At 43.7% G+C, this 14,668-nt stretch overlaps 1 protein-coding gene across 1 annotated transcript; it reads left to right on the top strand.

The window, feature by feature from the left end:
- Positions 1 to 280: 280 nt before the first annotated feature.
- On the top strand, positions 281 to 14,255 carry LOC147892846 (uncharacterized). Its single transcript, XM_087387633.1, has 6 exons — positions 281 to 483; positions 1,189 to 1,265; positions 12,946 to 12,994; positions 13,119 to 13,225; positions 13,548 to 13,630; positions 13,729 to 14,255. The coding sequence occupies exons 1-6, from the start codon at positions 435 to 437 to the stop codon at positions 13,967 to 13,969; spliced, it is 606 nt and encodes a 201-aa protein (XP_087243759.1). The 5' UTR covers positions 281 to 434; the 3' UTR covers positions 13,970 to 14,255.
- The last annotated feature ends 413 nt before the right edge of the window (positions 14,256 to 14,668 follow it).

Raw genomic sequence — 14,668 nt, forward strand, 5'->3', positions numbered from 1 at the left:
TCCATTAGGTTTTTTATTATTCTTTGTAAATATGTTTAGGTAAAGGGAGGGAGCCACACATCTTTGCTTTTTTTTCACTTTGTTTTCTGACATGACCAAAACCAGTTTTGTAGAGATTTTGCTATGTTTTTTATGATTCTTTTGTAAATATTTTGGGATCTTGCACTTCTACTTCATAAAATAACATGGGAAGACGGAGTAGTCCATTTGTATTTAATCCTCGAAGTAAAGGCAACCTACGATCCCAACTGTGAGGCCTAGCGGAGCGGGTCTCTAGTCGGTCGTAGACGGGTCAAGCTACTAGAGTTTAAAATCCAGAAGTAGAATGGGAAAGGCCTATTGTTGAATGTACATTCATTCATCTTGTGTAAAATCTAGAACTAAGGGCCATTACTTCTTCAGCCCAGAATCTGTGTCTTCTGTTTTTCCCCAGCATGGCAGGCAGGGAGGTCCGGGAATACACAAATCTCAGCGACCCTAAAGGTTCTCCCATCTCCCCTCCTTTTCCTCCATTTTACGATTTGCCCTACTCCTTGAATCTCCACGCTTCGACTTATTAATCTAGAATTGCAGGGTATTTCCGTTGGTTACAACTCTTGTGATGTTACGCCGTTGATTCTTTAGGTTCCCCTCTTATCTACTTCATGCTTACTTTTACTCTGCTCAAAATTCAAATTCAACGTCTGCCGACCCGGATTAGATTGCCCCAAAATTGTTGTCGTTTTCTAGTCGTATACTCTGACAATATCACATCCTACCAGTAGGGAACCTTCTCCAGCGGAGACAAAAAGTGCTTGGTTCTGATCTCAAGAGTGTCCAGCTAGGTTTTCGGTAAGGTAAAGATGACCACATTTATTATTGTTGTCAACTCCTTCATGCATCCAGCACTCCCAACGTTGAAGCCTTCATCTTTGCTTCTTGTTACTGGACGAATTGGAACACACGTTAGTCAGAACAGGGGACGGGTTACGTCCTAGATATCTGAAATGCTAAAAATAGATCCCTTGTGCTACTTGCTATTGCTTGATGATGACTTTGGTATTATGGGTAGTTTTTCTTCTTTGTTTCTGTCATGGAATTACTTTTCTGAGAAAGAGGATGTATATTTAACGTTTCTATCTGAATTTGCTTTGCTTTGGCCTTGAAAGTTCTCAAAACGTGCAGTGCCTGCTTGATTTTTTACTACAGACAAGAAATGGGGTCCAAAGGGCGTCAAAGACAAGGTTGATGATGAAGACGTGGCTTTCAAAAGAATGGTAGCTAAGGTTAGTGGATCGGGCTTGTCGATTTGTACAACAGAAAGTTCAGACAGCAATATCTTGCCTTCTTTTGAGGATGAATGTGACTTCATAAAGCTGAGACATTAATAATCTTCTCAATTGGGTTTTCATGTGTTTCTCTCTTCTTTTATAAATTAAAAGTTTTTTGGGTTAGGTTGGGTTTTGATCGAAATATAACCTAATTTAACTCTCTCTCTCTCTCTCTCTCTTCGTATTTCTTCTTCTAATTTTCTGCTTTGGTTCTTCCTTTCTGATATCAAAGTTTTTGTTGTTTGGTTGCAATTTCAAAGCTTAGTAAGCATTGGGTTTGTAGGGGAAAAAGTTCCGGCTGAAGTTTGAGGTTTGGCGTTCCGTAGGTTTTGATGATCATTGGAAGAACGCAAGCAATAACTTAGAATTCTCCAGAGTATATTAAGACAAAAGAACTAGTATGCAAAGGAGTTCAAATGTGAATTTTGAGGAATGAACTCCTTCACCTTGGCCATATTATTTCAGCAAATGGTCTGTGTATAGATTATGACAAGGTAAAGAAAGTGGTGGAATTGCCATCTCCTAGAGCTCTAGGGCAGCTCTAGCTACCACAGCCTCCCATGTTGCTGAGGCAGTTGTTGGGAGAGAGGTCTACCGTCTACCATAGATTGAAATCGCTGAAGACAGCAATAAGCATTAAGCCATAGGCTCAACCCTTTATGCACATGTATGGGTGTCATCCATAGCCATTGGATTTAAGAACCTGAGGGTGAAATCTGCAGCAGATTTTCTACAAGACATGCTTAGAGAATGTTGTTAGAAAATACCCAACAGAGGGTACACGCAGCGGAAATAATGCCCAGGAGCTCACACAGTGTGCGGTGTGGGTGTGGAATCACAAACTTCTTTACTTATGTGCATTCAATAGGTGTGCAGACTCATCAATAGACAATGAACCAAACTAGATAGAGAAACCACCATATAATATATTTCCGTCCACAAGTATGGACACAATACAAGAGAGACAGATCCAGAGTCCCACCAATGGTGTGGTCCTCTGATCTTACCACAAAAGTCCTCCTATCTGCTGGCTATCTCTAGACTAGAGTCCGTGTGCTCCACCTCGAGCGTAAGTAGACTTTCCGTCCAGAATGATCCTCTCCACCTTGCTGTCTGGAAACCAGTCTAGGTGGGCAGCTTCCTGCAAGCTAAGTCTGCAGCACAAGGTACTTCTTTCTCCTCCTGACTGTAGGCCCAAAGGTAGCCCTGCTGCTGCTCCTTCTGCTGGTGGAGTTGCTGCGTTGTAGCTTGAATGAAGAGGTTTTGGACTACCTTTGATTAGCCTTCTCCTTTAGTGCTAGCCTTTGTGTTTGCCCTTCACCTCCAAAGTGCCGATAGAAACTCAGTATGAAGACTTTGTATAAATGGATGCTCAAGTATGTGTGGGTGTGTGGAGTTGTATGTGTGAGAGCATATGTTTATACTACGGTCTACACCCACTGTTGAGCATTGATGATGTCTATGGGGATGTCATAGTAGCTAGTCCTTGCTATGCGTGATGGAGTTTATGGGTTTTAACCTTATAAGTGACTATCATGAGATTGAAACTGCACTATAACTAAGGTTGATGCAGTTACAATGGCAATACGGCGCAAGCATAGTCGTACGGCAGTACGGAACAGGTAGGGTTATGTTGTGGGAGTGGTGGAGTGCAGAAGTATACATGAGAGAGAGAGAGAATCAACACAGCATGAGGCAATGGCAACTGTATATAGAGCAAGGAAATCACCCAAGTGAGGTGGAGAGAAATGCTCCAAGAGATACATCCATCAATGGAGGGGTCGGGGCCTTTTATAGGTGTGCCAAGTGACTGAATCTGCACAGGGTTATAAAGGTGTGGAAGATATCAGCAAGTGCATGCCATCAGGCATTGGCAGGAGAGCCTGCATAAGGTAGTTGCTGTTTAATGGCTTTGCTTCATCCAACCTTCCAATTTATTCAATGCAGGGCAATTATGGGCAGAGCTACTTGTATGAGAGCTTCAGCACAGCAATATTCTCTTTTGGCAGTTTGCTCTCCTTCCCCTGCGGAGAAATAATACGATGCCAGTTGGTGCACACATGCTACTTGGCTACTTACTTGAGCCACTTAAGCAGCCTCTTGAGTTTCCACACTTTAATCAGCACAATATGCAGCAGAATATCTATGAGTTTCAAGAATGGAGAGTATTTTGCCAGGCCAGAGTACCTATGCTCTATTCTTTTCAGTCTGTGTATCATTGGAACTCATTTTGAGGACAAAATTTTTGTAAGTAGGAGGGGATTGTACAGTAGGAAACTCTAGGGTTAGCAGTCAACCACTTAAATGGGCCCAATTAGCCTTAAAATGGGGGTTTGGTATTCTCTTACTCTTAATAGGGGTTCTAGGCTTCATTGTGGGTCTGAGCCTGATGACTTCCCAAAATTATAAAAGGGGCTTCAGCTGTACTTCATTTCCATTGAACACTAATACAAGGACACCTCTTTCATTGAGTGCTTGTACTTCTTAAGCATCAGCTGAGAGCTGTACATGCAAGGACAGCAGCTTCTAGCAATCATGCTAGGCAGCCCCATGGAGCTGCACGTCCATGCCCTCTTCGAAGTAAGGGTGACCCTCCCTCTACCCTATTTCTATGCTTTCTACTAGTTCTTGCTATTCTCAACTCTCCTAGTCTCTAAACTAGCAGTAGATAGCAGAAATGGTGGAACCCTTGCTTCAAAGAAGCTGTGTGTTAGCTTGTCATGAACCAGCCTTGCATGCAGCAAACCAGCCCTCCATAGCACCTCGGATCTATGCAGCAATACCTTCATAGATTGCTTCTGAAAGGGGCCCTCCCTTGGTCCTTGGCTGACCCTACGTCTAATACCATGTGAGAGTGGTGCAGTGCAGAATCATACACGTGTGTGCGTGTGTGTGTGTGTGTGTGTGTGTGTGTGTGAGAGAGAGAGAGAGAGAGAGAGAGAGAGAGAGAGTCTATTAACGTCCACAGGAGACCAAGAAGTCTATGGGACAACGTGAGAAAACGACTAGTACATCAGCTTTGGGAGGGCATAGAGCAGCTCCCAAGGAGTGCAAAGGCAGCTTCATTTTATTTAAAGTACCTACATTAAAACATACATATATATAGCTGGCCATACATCAGTATAAGACTCAGAGTTTTTTGGTTTTGATTTAAACTCTCTAATGATTGCTACTCCACTATAGACTGCCCACTTACCATCCTTGCAGCCCGAACCTTTGCTAATTCTTTTGCCTTATCGTTCAGTTGAGCTCTTGTGAGTTCTTTGGCTATTCATATCGTAGTCTCTTTCAGATTGTGAGATTGTCATAGTACTTTTTATACGTATGTCTTGTGAGTTGAATGTAATGACAGCATGACCATTACGCCGACCGATCTGGACTACTCGAGCCTCACCATCATCACCAGGATTGTCAGAATATCGTCTGCGTCTGCTATCCAATCAATAGTAGGCATGGCTTCTTTGACATGTGCAAAGGTATCACTGAATGGTTCCTCTTCTTTATACCATCCATGTGGAAGTGAAACCGGCCTCTAATCACTCAGAGGGCAGTGGAACTAAACCTTTAATCACTTCAGCACTTATTTACAGCTCACAAAGCATATATCACAACCATTAACCATTGCATGATCACCATTTGGCATTTACCCATTTGTTCACAAACAAAACCACTGAAAAAGGGATGGAGGCTAGAATGCCCCTGCTCAACAAACATAGACAAGTGCACCCGATTGGCCCCAAACACCCTGGCGCCCTTTTCGGTATTTCTTTATATTTCACAGTGAAATGATTACAAGTTGCATCTGGGATACCTTCCCTGCAACTGAGCACGCAGCCCCAATTCACTAAGCCTTCGCAAGGCTTTCAAGCATAGAACACCATCACATAAGTGCACTTAACCCATAGGCTCAATCCAAAGGCATTCTCTTTTCCGAGTGCAATTCCATTGGCTGTCCAGATGCAATCACTCTGCACCCCAGCTGCACTGTGTTTGAGTGGTTTCAAGATGGCATTCACAAAGCTTTTCAAAGCTCCAAAATAAAATCAGCAAAGTACCCAACCAAAGAATGACTCATGTAGCATTGCTTGGGCACCTGTGAGCCAAGAAAGAGGCGGCACACGAGGCCAACCAATAGCTTATGGCAAAAAGAAATTGGAGCAGCAAAATCACAACTCACCAAGCCCTGAAAACTCGAACCAAGTCCTCAATTGCCAAGAGGACATAGTAGCCAATGCCCAATTGCATTCTCAGCCAAAGAGGAGTGCAAAAGCATGAAGAAAGAGTATTTACAAGAGCCGACCAGCAAGAATTCCACTGAAAAATGCAAAAAGAAGCACTTCTGTCGCGAAGAAATGGGAGTTCTTGGGCTCAAAAGAAGCATGCTTCAGAGAGGAATGCATTGAGAAGGTTTTGGAGAAGTTTCATTGCCGGAAAGTCCTCCAAAACTAAGAAAAACCAGTCAACCAGTGCGTGGGACCACTCGAAATTCAACAGAAAGCTGTAGCTTTGCAAGAGGAGAGGCCCAAGAGGCGGTACAAGCAAAAAGGTCCAGAAAAAGCCACTTTTGCAAATTCGACCAGCAAAAGAAGTGCTCAGCTCTGCTCGTTCTGCCAAACGCACGGAGGGAAAAGCATATCACTACGAAGGGGAGGCAGAGGGGAAGCCATCGGGCCAAACGGAAGTCGAGGAATCCGAACGGGAGTCGAGGAATCCAAACGGGTGAGGAGTTATGAAGAAAAACGGAATTCAGCTGAAGGAGCCTGAAAAACCAGTCCAAAATCTCAACAAAGGGAGAAGATGAGAGAGAAAACCACACATGTGAAGTTTAGAAGGCCCAGGAAGGTCCAGGAATGGCAAAGGAGCATGTAGAAGGCACTAGAGCCACCTGGAACTCTAGGGAGGCCACTGAAGGTACATGGCCCTCTAGGGGGCCCAGTAAAAATGCCACATCATCATTTTCCAACAACCACTCTTTTAAATCCTTGGAATGCCTTTGGGCCTAGGGATTAATTACGCTTATGTGCTAGGCACCAAGCCGCGTTTAATTACATATTATTAAGCCCATGCTTGGACTTTTAAAACCAAAGTTGTCACGGTCTTGTAGTACATTAAAGTAACTTTTGCAGGATCCATCTTGACTCCATCCTTTGACACTATATGACCGAGAAAATGAATCTCATGCATAAAGAACTCACTTTTCTTGGTGTTTATTAATAGCTTGTGTCTTTTCAACTCTTGAAACACAATAGTGAGGTGTTTCCTGTGCTCCTGCTCATTTTTAGAGAACACAATGATGTCATCGAAGAAAGTGCCCACAAACTTTCTGTGTGCTCTAAAAATTATGTCCATCATTCTATTAAAAGTGGCAGGTGCATTAGTCAAACCAAAAGGCATCGCAAGGAACTCATATAAGCCAAATGAAGTGCGGAAGGCAGTCTTGTAGACATCTTCAGGCCGTATCCTTATCTGATGGTATCCACTTTTAAGGTCAATACAACTGAACATTGAGGAACCTTCCAACCGATCCAATATATCATCAATGCGTGGAATTGGAAAACGGTTCTTAATTGTGACTTTATTCAAAGCCGTATAATCAATACACATTCTCCAACTGCCATCCTTCTTTTGCACAAGCAACACAGGGGAACAGTAAGGAGAATTACTTGGTTGTCTCAATTCCTTTTCCAAGAGTTCCTTCACTTGTGACATTATCTCTTCCTGTTGTGCCTTACTGACACGATATGGAGGTATATTAGGCGGTGAGCTTCCTGGAATTATATCAATTTGATGATCCTCGGGCCTCTTGGGAGGTAATTCTTGAGGAAGTGCATCTGAGAAACAATCCTGAAAATCTGAAATAAAAGCAGCCCTTTCTCTGTCTAAAACCGAAAGAGTAGAGCCTTTCCGAATTGGTTGGCTGTCCTCTTTGACAAAAATCAAGTACGCTGAAATATGACGCTTTATTACATTGGAAATACAAGAAGCTGAAACTACAGGGATGGACTCCCCTTTCAACTTTACATCAAGTACATGAATTTTGCCTCTATGAGTTAAAGAAATCTTCTTGTTTCTCATCTGCACATCAGCCCCCACCCTGTACATCCAAGGCATCCCAAGCAAAGCATCACACTCTGACAAAGGCATAATGTAGAAGTCCTCTGCATCTTGATATCCCTGGATATGCATCCTCAACTTGCCAATGATAGGAGTGACAGGTGTGTTGAGTTCAGGGTTGGCCATATCACACATGCCGGATGGCCCCATTTCCTTAGGCTTGATGCCAAGCCTTCCTGCCATATCAGGAGTTACGAAATTCGCCTTTGCCCCAGAATCAAAGAAAAACAAATAATTCTGATTTCTGATTTTTCCCCATGCTCTGCACATCTCAGTCTTTTTCGTTTCCTCTTCATCATGTGGTAAACTCCCAATCACATCTGGAAGAAGTCTTGCGAAAGGTTTAGGCCTTTTGCCCTTCCGATCAGCTTGTTTATCACCATTCTTATCATCATCTAACCTGTCTCTTTTCTTGGATGGGCAATCATAAGAGCGGTGTCCCTCTCTTTTGCATATAAAACATTTGTTTTGCTCCATGAGTGACTTTTTCTCTTCATCAGATAACTTGGTACGGGGCTGTTTATTAGGCTGTCCACGCCTTTGACCAGCTTTGAATTGGGCTTTTCCTCCCTTTTGAAACGATCATTTGCCATACTTTTTATTTTCAGATTTAATGTCCTTATCCTGGTGTTTGGCAGCCCGTTTGTTGTCTTCTTTCTTGCTGTCCATAAAGCCCAAATTCTTCTCCTGCATCCATGCATATGCTGTCCTTGCATTCTCAATTAATTGAGTCATAGAACCCACCTTGGTTTTGATGCAATAATCACGTAGCTCACTAGGCAATCCACAACAGTACCTCTCTATTTGCTCTTTCAAAGAAACATGCCTGTAAGAGCTCAATGGAGCAAAACGTCCCAAAACCTCTTGGTGTAATCATCAAGATTCTTGCAAAGTTTGTATGACAAGTCATGCCAGTGTGAAAGTATTTCAACTTCAAAAGTTGGAGTAAGCCAAGTAGAAGAGAACACTTGCTTAGATTCCAGCCAAGTAGCAAGTGCATCTCCATGAAGCATAATGTTGGTGTACCACTTAAGTGCATTGCCTTTCAAAAATGTGGCGACCTTCCTCATCTTGGATGCTTCTGTAAACAAACCCCCAAGAAATGCAGCATCAAACTGTTGAAGGAATGTGAGGGCTTTGTACCTGTCCTGTACTCCATTATATGTATCAAACTTAACATGAGAAACACCATCCTTAAATTCTTTATATACATTTGATATTGGCTGTCCCAAAGATGGCTGTATATTTGCAGCATTCCCTTCACTAGGGAGAGCCATGCTTGGCTGAACATTAGGCATGGGAGCATATGTTGTGGCGTGCATGCCTGGCTACATTCCCACATTGTCATACATGGCTTGCTTTCTATGCCCAATTGGCGGTGAAATCAACATAGCATCAAAGATAGAATCTATACCAAAATATTCAGGTTGCTGCCTCAAATATGGCTGAGGTGGTTGAGCCACATTTATGGACTGCACATTATTATTTTGAGGAGTAGAAGTACCCAAACCAAGGCCTTGTGCTGGTTGCTCATACTGTTGCACTGGCTGTACTTTTTGTACCTCTTTCTCAAGCGCTCTTTTGGGTGATTCCTCGCTCTTGGAAGTCACTTTCTGAGTCATTTTTTATGGCTGTCCCTCATGGGAAACTGATGCATGAGTGTGCGGTCTGCCATGAGAAGCTGATGCATGTGTGTACTCACTCTTTCTGTGCTTGTGCTTTCTTGATTTCTCTTCTTCTTGGCATTTGTTTGCACAATCTCAGCCAAATTTTGAGCCAGCTGAGTCAAAGCAGTCACTGCACTTGCAAGCTATGCATTCAACATAGTAGCATCATCTGACTCACTGCTAGAACTAGTATCACCGTTGAGCTCAGTTGTAGCTTCATGTGTGGCCTGCTCAAAAGGCATTTGTTGTGCTCCCTACAGTTGTACACTAGGTGGATCATTAAGGCTTTCGTTTGAGGAATTGTGGAGCTCTCTTGCTCATGGGTACTCATGTTTATGGTTGTAATATTCAGCTGTCAAAAAGTGCAGCAAAGATATCCTTCCACCAAACTACCATGGCCCACCTCTTAAGAAAGAGTGTGTGGTATCTCAGCAATGAAGCCAATGAAGCCGGCCTCTAATCACTCAGAGGGCAGTGGAACTAAACCTTTAATCACTTCAGCACTTATTTGCAGCTCACAAAGCATATATCACAACCATTAACCATTGCATGATCACCATTTGGCATTTACCCATTTGTTCACAAACAAAACCACTGATAAAGGGATGGAGGCTAGAATGCTCCTGCTCAACAAACATAGACAAGTGCACCCGATTGGACCCCTTTCGGTATTTCTTTTTAGGCATGAAGAAAGAGCATTTACAAGAGCCGACCAGCAAGTATTCCACTGAAAAATGCGAAAAGAAGCACTTCTGTCGCGAAGAAATGGGAGTTCTTGGGCTCAAAAGAAGCATGCTTTAGAGAGGAATGCATTGAGAAGGTTTTGGAGAAGTTTCATCGCTGAAAAGTCCTCCTGTAGCTTTGCAAGAGGAGAGGCCTAGGAGGCGGTAGAAGCAAAAAGGTAAAAAAAAAGCCACTTTTGCAAATTCGACCAGCAAAAGAAGTGCTCAACTCTGCCCGTTCTACCAAACGCACGGAGGGAAAAGCATATCACTATGAAGGGGAGGCAGAGCGGAAGCCATCGGGCCAAACGGAAGTCGAGGAATCCAAACGAGTGAGGAAGATGTGAAGTTTAGAAGGCCCAGGAAGGTCCAGGAATGGCAAAGGAGCATGTAGAAGGCACTAGAGCCACCTGGAACTCTAGGGGGGCCACTGAAGGTACATGGCCTTCTAGGGGGCCCATTAAAAATGCCACATCATCATTTCCCAACAACCACTCTTTTAATTCCTTGGAATGCCTTTGGGCCTAGGGATTAATTACGCTTATGTGCTAGGCACCAAGCCGCGTTTAATTACACATTATTAAGCCCATGCTTGGACTTTTTAAACCAAAGTTGTCACGGTCTTGTAGTACATTAAAGTACTTAGAATTTCACGCCCCTGTGACAGGAAGCCCCCCGATTCTTTCTAGCTGCATGTTCTTTAATTTCTTCCTAAATATCAGCTTTGTTGACCTTTGCATCATCACTGCTTGCTTGGCTGTATGGGTTCAGTTTGAACTGGATTCTTGACTGCAGAGACTAGTTGGGGGGTAGGGGGGGAAGCATTGCATGACTTTACAATCTCGTCAATGACTTCCTTCTTACTAGGTCCTTCCAAAACTTGAATTCTAGTTGTGGCATCTGCCAGCTGCATCCTCAGTTCGCTCACTTGATCTTGTAAGAAGCAAATCTGTTCATGATGCCTAATAATGGGTTGGTCAAACCACCTCGTTCATAGATATGTGCATACGGCAAGGCCTTCTGGCTGCAATTGTGGCATATTGGGCTTGGCTATTGGAGGTTGCTGGAGTAGAGGGTGATTTTGAAGAGGGTAGGCTGGGCCATTCTTTACTGGCCGTATCTCATGTTACCCCCTAGCTGAGCTAACCCCCTAGTTGAGCTGGGAGTTCAGCCCAGCTAGGGGGTAACATGAGATACGGCCAGTAAAGAATGGCCCAGCCTACCCTCTTCAAAATCACCCTCTACTCCAGCAACCTGCACTAGGGGTTCCTAATTCACGAGCCTACCTACAATCTTGCTGGTGCATTAGTGCAAGCGGTAGTATGACAAACTGTCTACGAGAGGGGGTACGTGAGGAGCAGACGAAAGGGCTACGGGAGCTACGAGAGGAGCAGACAGAGAGGAGCAGACAGGAGAGCTACTGGAGTGACGAGGATCAACGACGAGGGATCAGCGACAGATATAAGATGGAAATGACGAGAAGCAACAGGATCAGACGGGAAGCAATGGATCAATGATGGGATCAGATGGATCAATGATAGGATCAGCGATGGATCAATGGCGGATCAGTGATGGGATCAGCGGATCAACAACAATTGGATCAGACGGATCACCGCACGGGGGGGGAAGAGAGAGAGAGAGAGAGAGGGGGGGGGGGGAGGGAGCTTCCAGTGTACCACGGATTCATGCGCACAATTCCTGAGCAGAGAGAGAGAGAGAGAGAGAGAGAGAGAGAGAGAACACAAGAATGAGGGGGAGAGAAATGCTCCAGTAGATGCTCCAGCAATGGAGGAGGCAGGGCCTTTTATAGGCCTGTGGAGTGGTCGACCCAGGGTCCAGCCAGGCGGCTGACCCAGGGTCAGTCAACCGACCAGGGGTTGGCCCTAAACTGGCCCGTCCAGGTGGCCATGCAGCCCTCCCTACTGCCTTGGAAGAGGCCTCTACCCACAGGGAAACCTATCCTGAACAGGGCGGGCACACCCACAAAACAGCCCTCACTCACTATGAGATAACCTAACTCCAATATATGTACCCTCAAAAGCATAATAATAGATCTAACTGGCCCAAGGGGGGGGGGGACCCCTAATTGGGGATAAAAGTGCCCCTGGGTGAGCTGTTCACACTAACCCACTTCTAACATCTTACAATTCCCATGGCGCAACCTCTACCCTGCCAGAGGATGATGTCTATGGGATAGGCAGACTTCAGCAGCCAGGTTTGGAAGGCTTGGTGTGCAAGTAATTTCTATATTCTCATGGATCAAGGAATCATCTGGTTTTATAGTCCACCACACTGGCTGTTAGCATCTGCACTGGGGTTACCTGAGGCAGTCATGTGTGAAGAGACGCAATGTTACATCACAGATTTACAAGCAGAGGAAAGGGCCAAGTTTTGCCCTTCGCCTCCTCAAATACCTTAACAATGTCTGGCCAAATTCTGAATGAAAAAACAAACAAAAAAAGAACTGCCAAATCCATATCATGTACGTCCTACAGACCAACACATAAACAGCATAATCATACTTCAGGCTCCCTCCTGTAAGAGCATTTGCTTTACTACAGGACCTGATGCACCAGATAGAGTATAAAGCACCCATAACGAATAGAATTTCTTCCTAAAGTCGTGGAAGTCTAGTCCACTGAACTTCATTGCTTTTCTTGCCTGCTCCAAGCTCTCCACGCAGCACCACATAGCCCTGATACATTAACTCTGGTTTTGTCCCCTATATTTCGAACAGCCCACCGTCAACGACCCTTGGCTCACCAGGAACCCTAGCAACACCTTCTTAAGAGAGTGTTAACTCCCTATTTTCCATAACTTGAACAGATTGCCACAATACCCCTGCATTTGTTTCATCTACCCCCCCCCTTTCTCCCTTTGAAAAAAAAAACCTTATATATTATGCTTTGAAAATCAATACAAGAACAGCTACCTGACAAGGAGAGACTCGCTACCTTGAAATAATGCTTTTCAAGGTTTCACCTTCCCTTTTGTTCCTCAAATTTTATTGCATCTGATTTATTTGTATTGTGTGTGTGGGTCAGGAGTGTTTTTTTATGAAAGTGCTTGTTTCTGAGAACTTGCCCTGACAGGGATTATGGCTTGGCACCTGGGCTTTATTGACAACAATAGATGCAGGACGTAGCTGGAGAGCGTGGTGGTTATCTTCATGGTCGTGGGGGTATTGTTATATCTCCCTCAGCTGTATTCATATTAAGATTAGGGGAAAAAAGAGGATGAATCACCTGATTTACCATACCATGATATTATAATGAGGTGTGAATTGGTGTGCGAGGGACATACAGCTCTTGACAGTGATGACTTGTTGTACCTGAAAGAGCAAATGGAGGCAGAAGAAGATGCCGAGCGCCTTCGACGTCGCACAGAGAAAAGAGCCTTTGCAGCCTTCAAAATATCCAGAAATCTGTGTATTTTATTGTGTTCTTTGGTCTTGCTAGGCAAAGCCTTGCTGAAGTTTTTTTCTTTTTTTGGTGTGGAGGCAATGGTTAAGAGGTGCTGATACCTGTGGTCATAGTTCTTTATTGCTGTCATATCAAATAACATTTTTGTCACACGACTTGTTTGGTGTCATATATGTCATAATTTGGGCACATGTCGCATTGGGCCCTCTTTGATCTACGGAAATCCAAGTAGCCTAGCAAGACCAATAGTGGTACAGCTGCCTTTTTCTGGTTGTTGAAGTATATCACATCCTCCTTGACCTGTCTCTTTACAGAGCAGCAACTTTAGCAGATGCCTCGGCTTCGTCTGCTCTGCCAGCCCTTAAAGTGGAACCAAAGCCTCGCAGTGGGATAAGGTGATGTTGTGCTGATAAGTGGTTCCTTCGTGCATTCTGCAAGCATGTGTTACCATGTGTGTGAGACTTATACACTGACATCAATGCTTGGGTTTTAGACAACAAGTTTTGCTGAAGAACATATTGGAGATCAAGCCGAAGCGCCAATGCATGGAAGGGTCAAACAATGATTTACGGGGCACAAGGAGCCACAATCCTGCTTCCGATGACAATTTCAGAATTGGGAACAAGAATGAAATATTAGATGGGTCAGGGGATGTGAGTTCTTCAATTCGATCAAGCAGTGGAAGTAGTTTGTTGGGATTGGCTTATGAAAGCTCTGAGGAAGAAAGCGAATAGTTTGGTTTTTGAAAGTCATCATGCACAAATTGTGAAATCTATGGTCCTCCATATGTCATCTTTGAATTGTGGAGAGTCTTTTCAGCCAATAGCAGAGTTGCAGATGCCGTTTATGATTTGTCTCTGTGCAGGCACCAAAGAAATGTGTTTAGTTGGATAGCCTTTTGTAAGGAAAACAGAGTTCACGATCTGTTACAAATGACTTGCAGAGGAGTGCTGTTTAAATGTAAATATTTAATTTTAATGTCTGTAAGGGTATTTTTTGCCCCATTTATGCTGTAAGTCTTCTTCACTGAAGGAAATGACTGAAACTCAAATCCTTCTACACTGCTTGTAGTGATATGTTGAGTATTAGCTTCTCAGTGTTTTCTTTGGAGAGCCGCTGATTGGGCAGAAAGGACATTGGTGACATTTTCTACTACTAGTAGTCAGTAGTATGAATGATACTCAAGGTAGAGATTCGAAAAAGAGCAGAAATGAAAGGAACATCCAGAACTTTACTGTGGGATGGGCTAGCTAGTTTAAATGGAAGGTCAACCATATATAAGTCAGTCAGGTAATTATTTGAAGGTAACACATTTGAAATCTCCTCACAATGAGATTGAAGATTAAAGAATCAATTACTTTGTCATAAGAAACACTCTTTGCTGAGTGGAAAAATTAGCGGAAATGAACAAGCCTAGGATAACATGATAAATG

The sequence above is a fragment of the Dipteris shenzhenensis genome, chromosome 16, assembly GCF_047967505.1.
Source record: "Dipteris shenzhenensis isolate YYH24624 ecotype China chromosome 16, Dip_SZ_1.0, whole genome shotgun sequence".
Taxonomy (NCBI): Eukaryota; Viridiplantae; Streptophyta; class Polypodiopsida; order Gleicheniales; family Dipteridaceae; genus Dipteris; species Dipteris shenzhenensis.

What these genes read in the sequence shown, in the direction of transcription:
- LOC147892846 (XM_087387633.1), top strand. Translation starts at nt 435, where the DNA reads ATGGCAGGCAGGGAGGTCCGGGAATACACAAATCTCAGCGACCCTAAA. An exon ending in AAATCTCAGCGACCCTAAAG is followed by an intron (nt 484 to 1,188) that starts GTTCTCCCATCT and finishes TTTTTACTACAG; the next exon opens with ACAAGAAATGGGGTCCAAAG. An exon ending in AAGCCTCGCAGTGGGATAAG is followed by an intron (nt 13,631 to 13,728) that starts GTGATGTTGTGC and finishes CTTGGGTTTTAG; the next exon opens with ACAACAAGTTTTGCTGAAGA.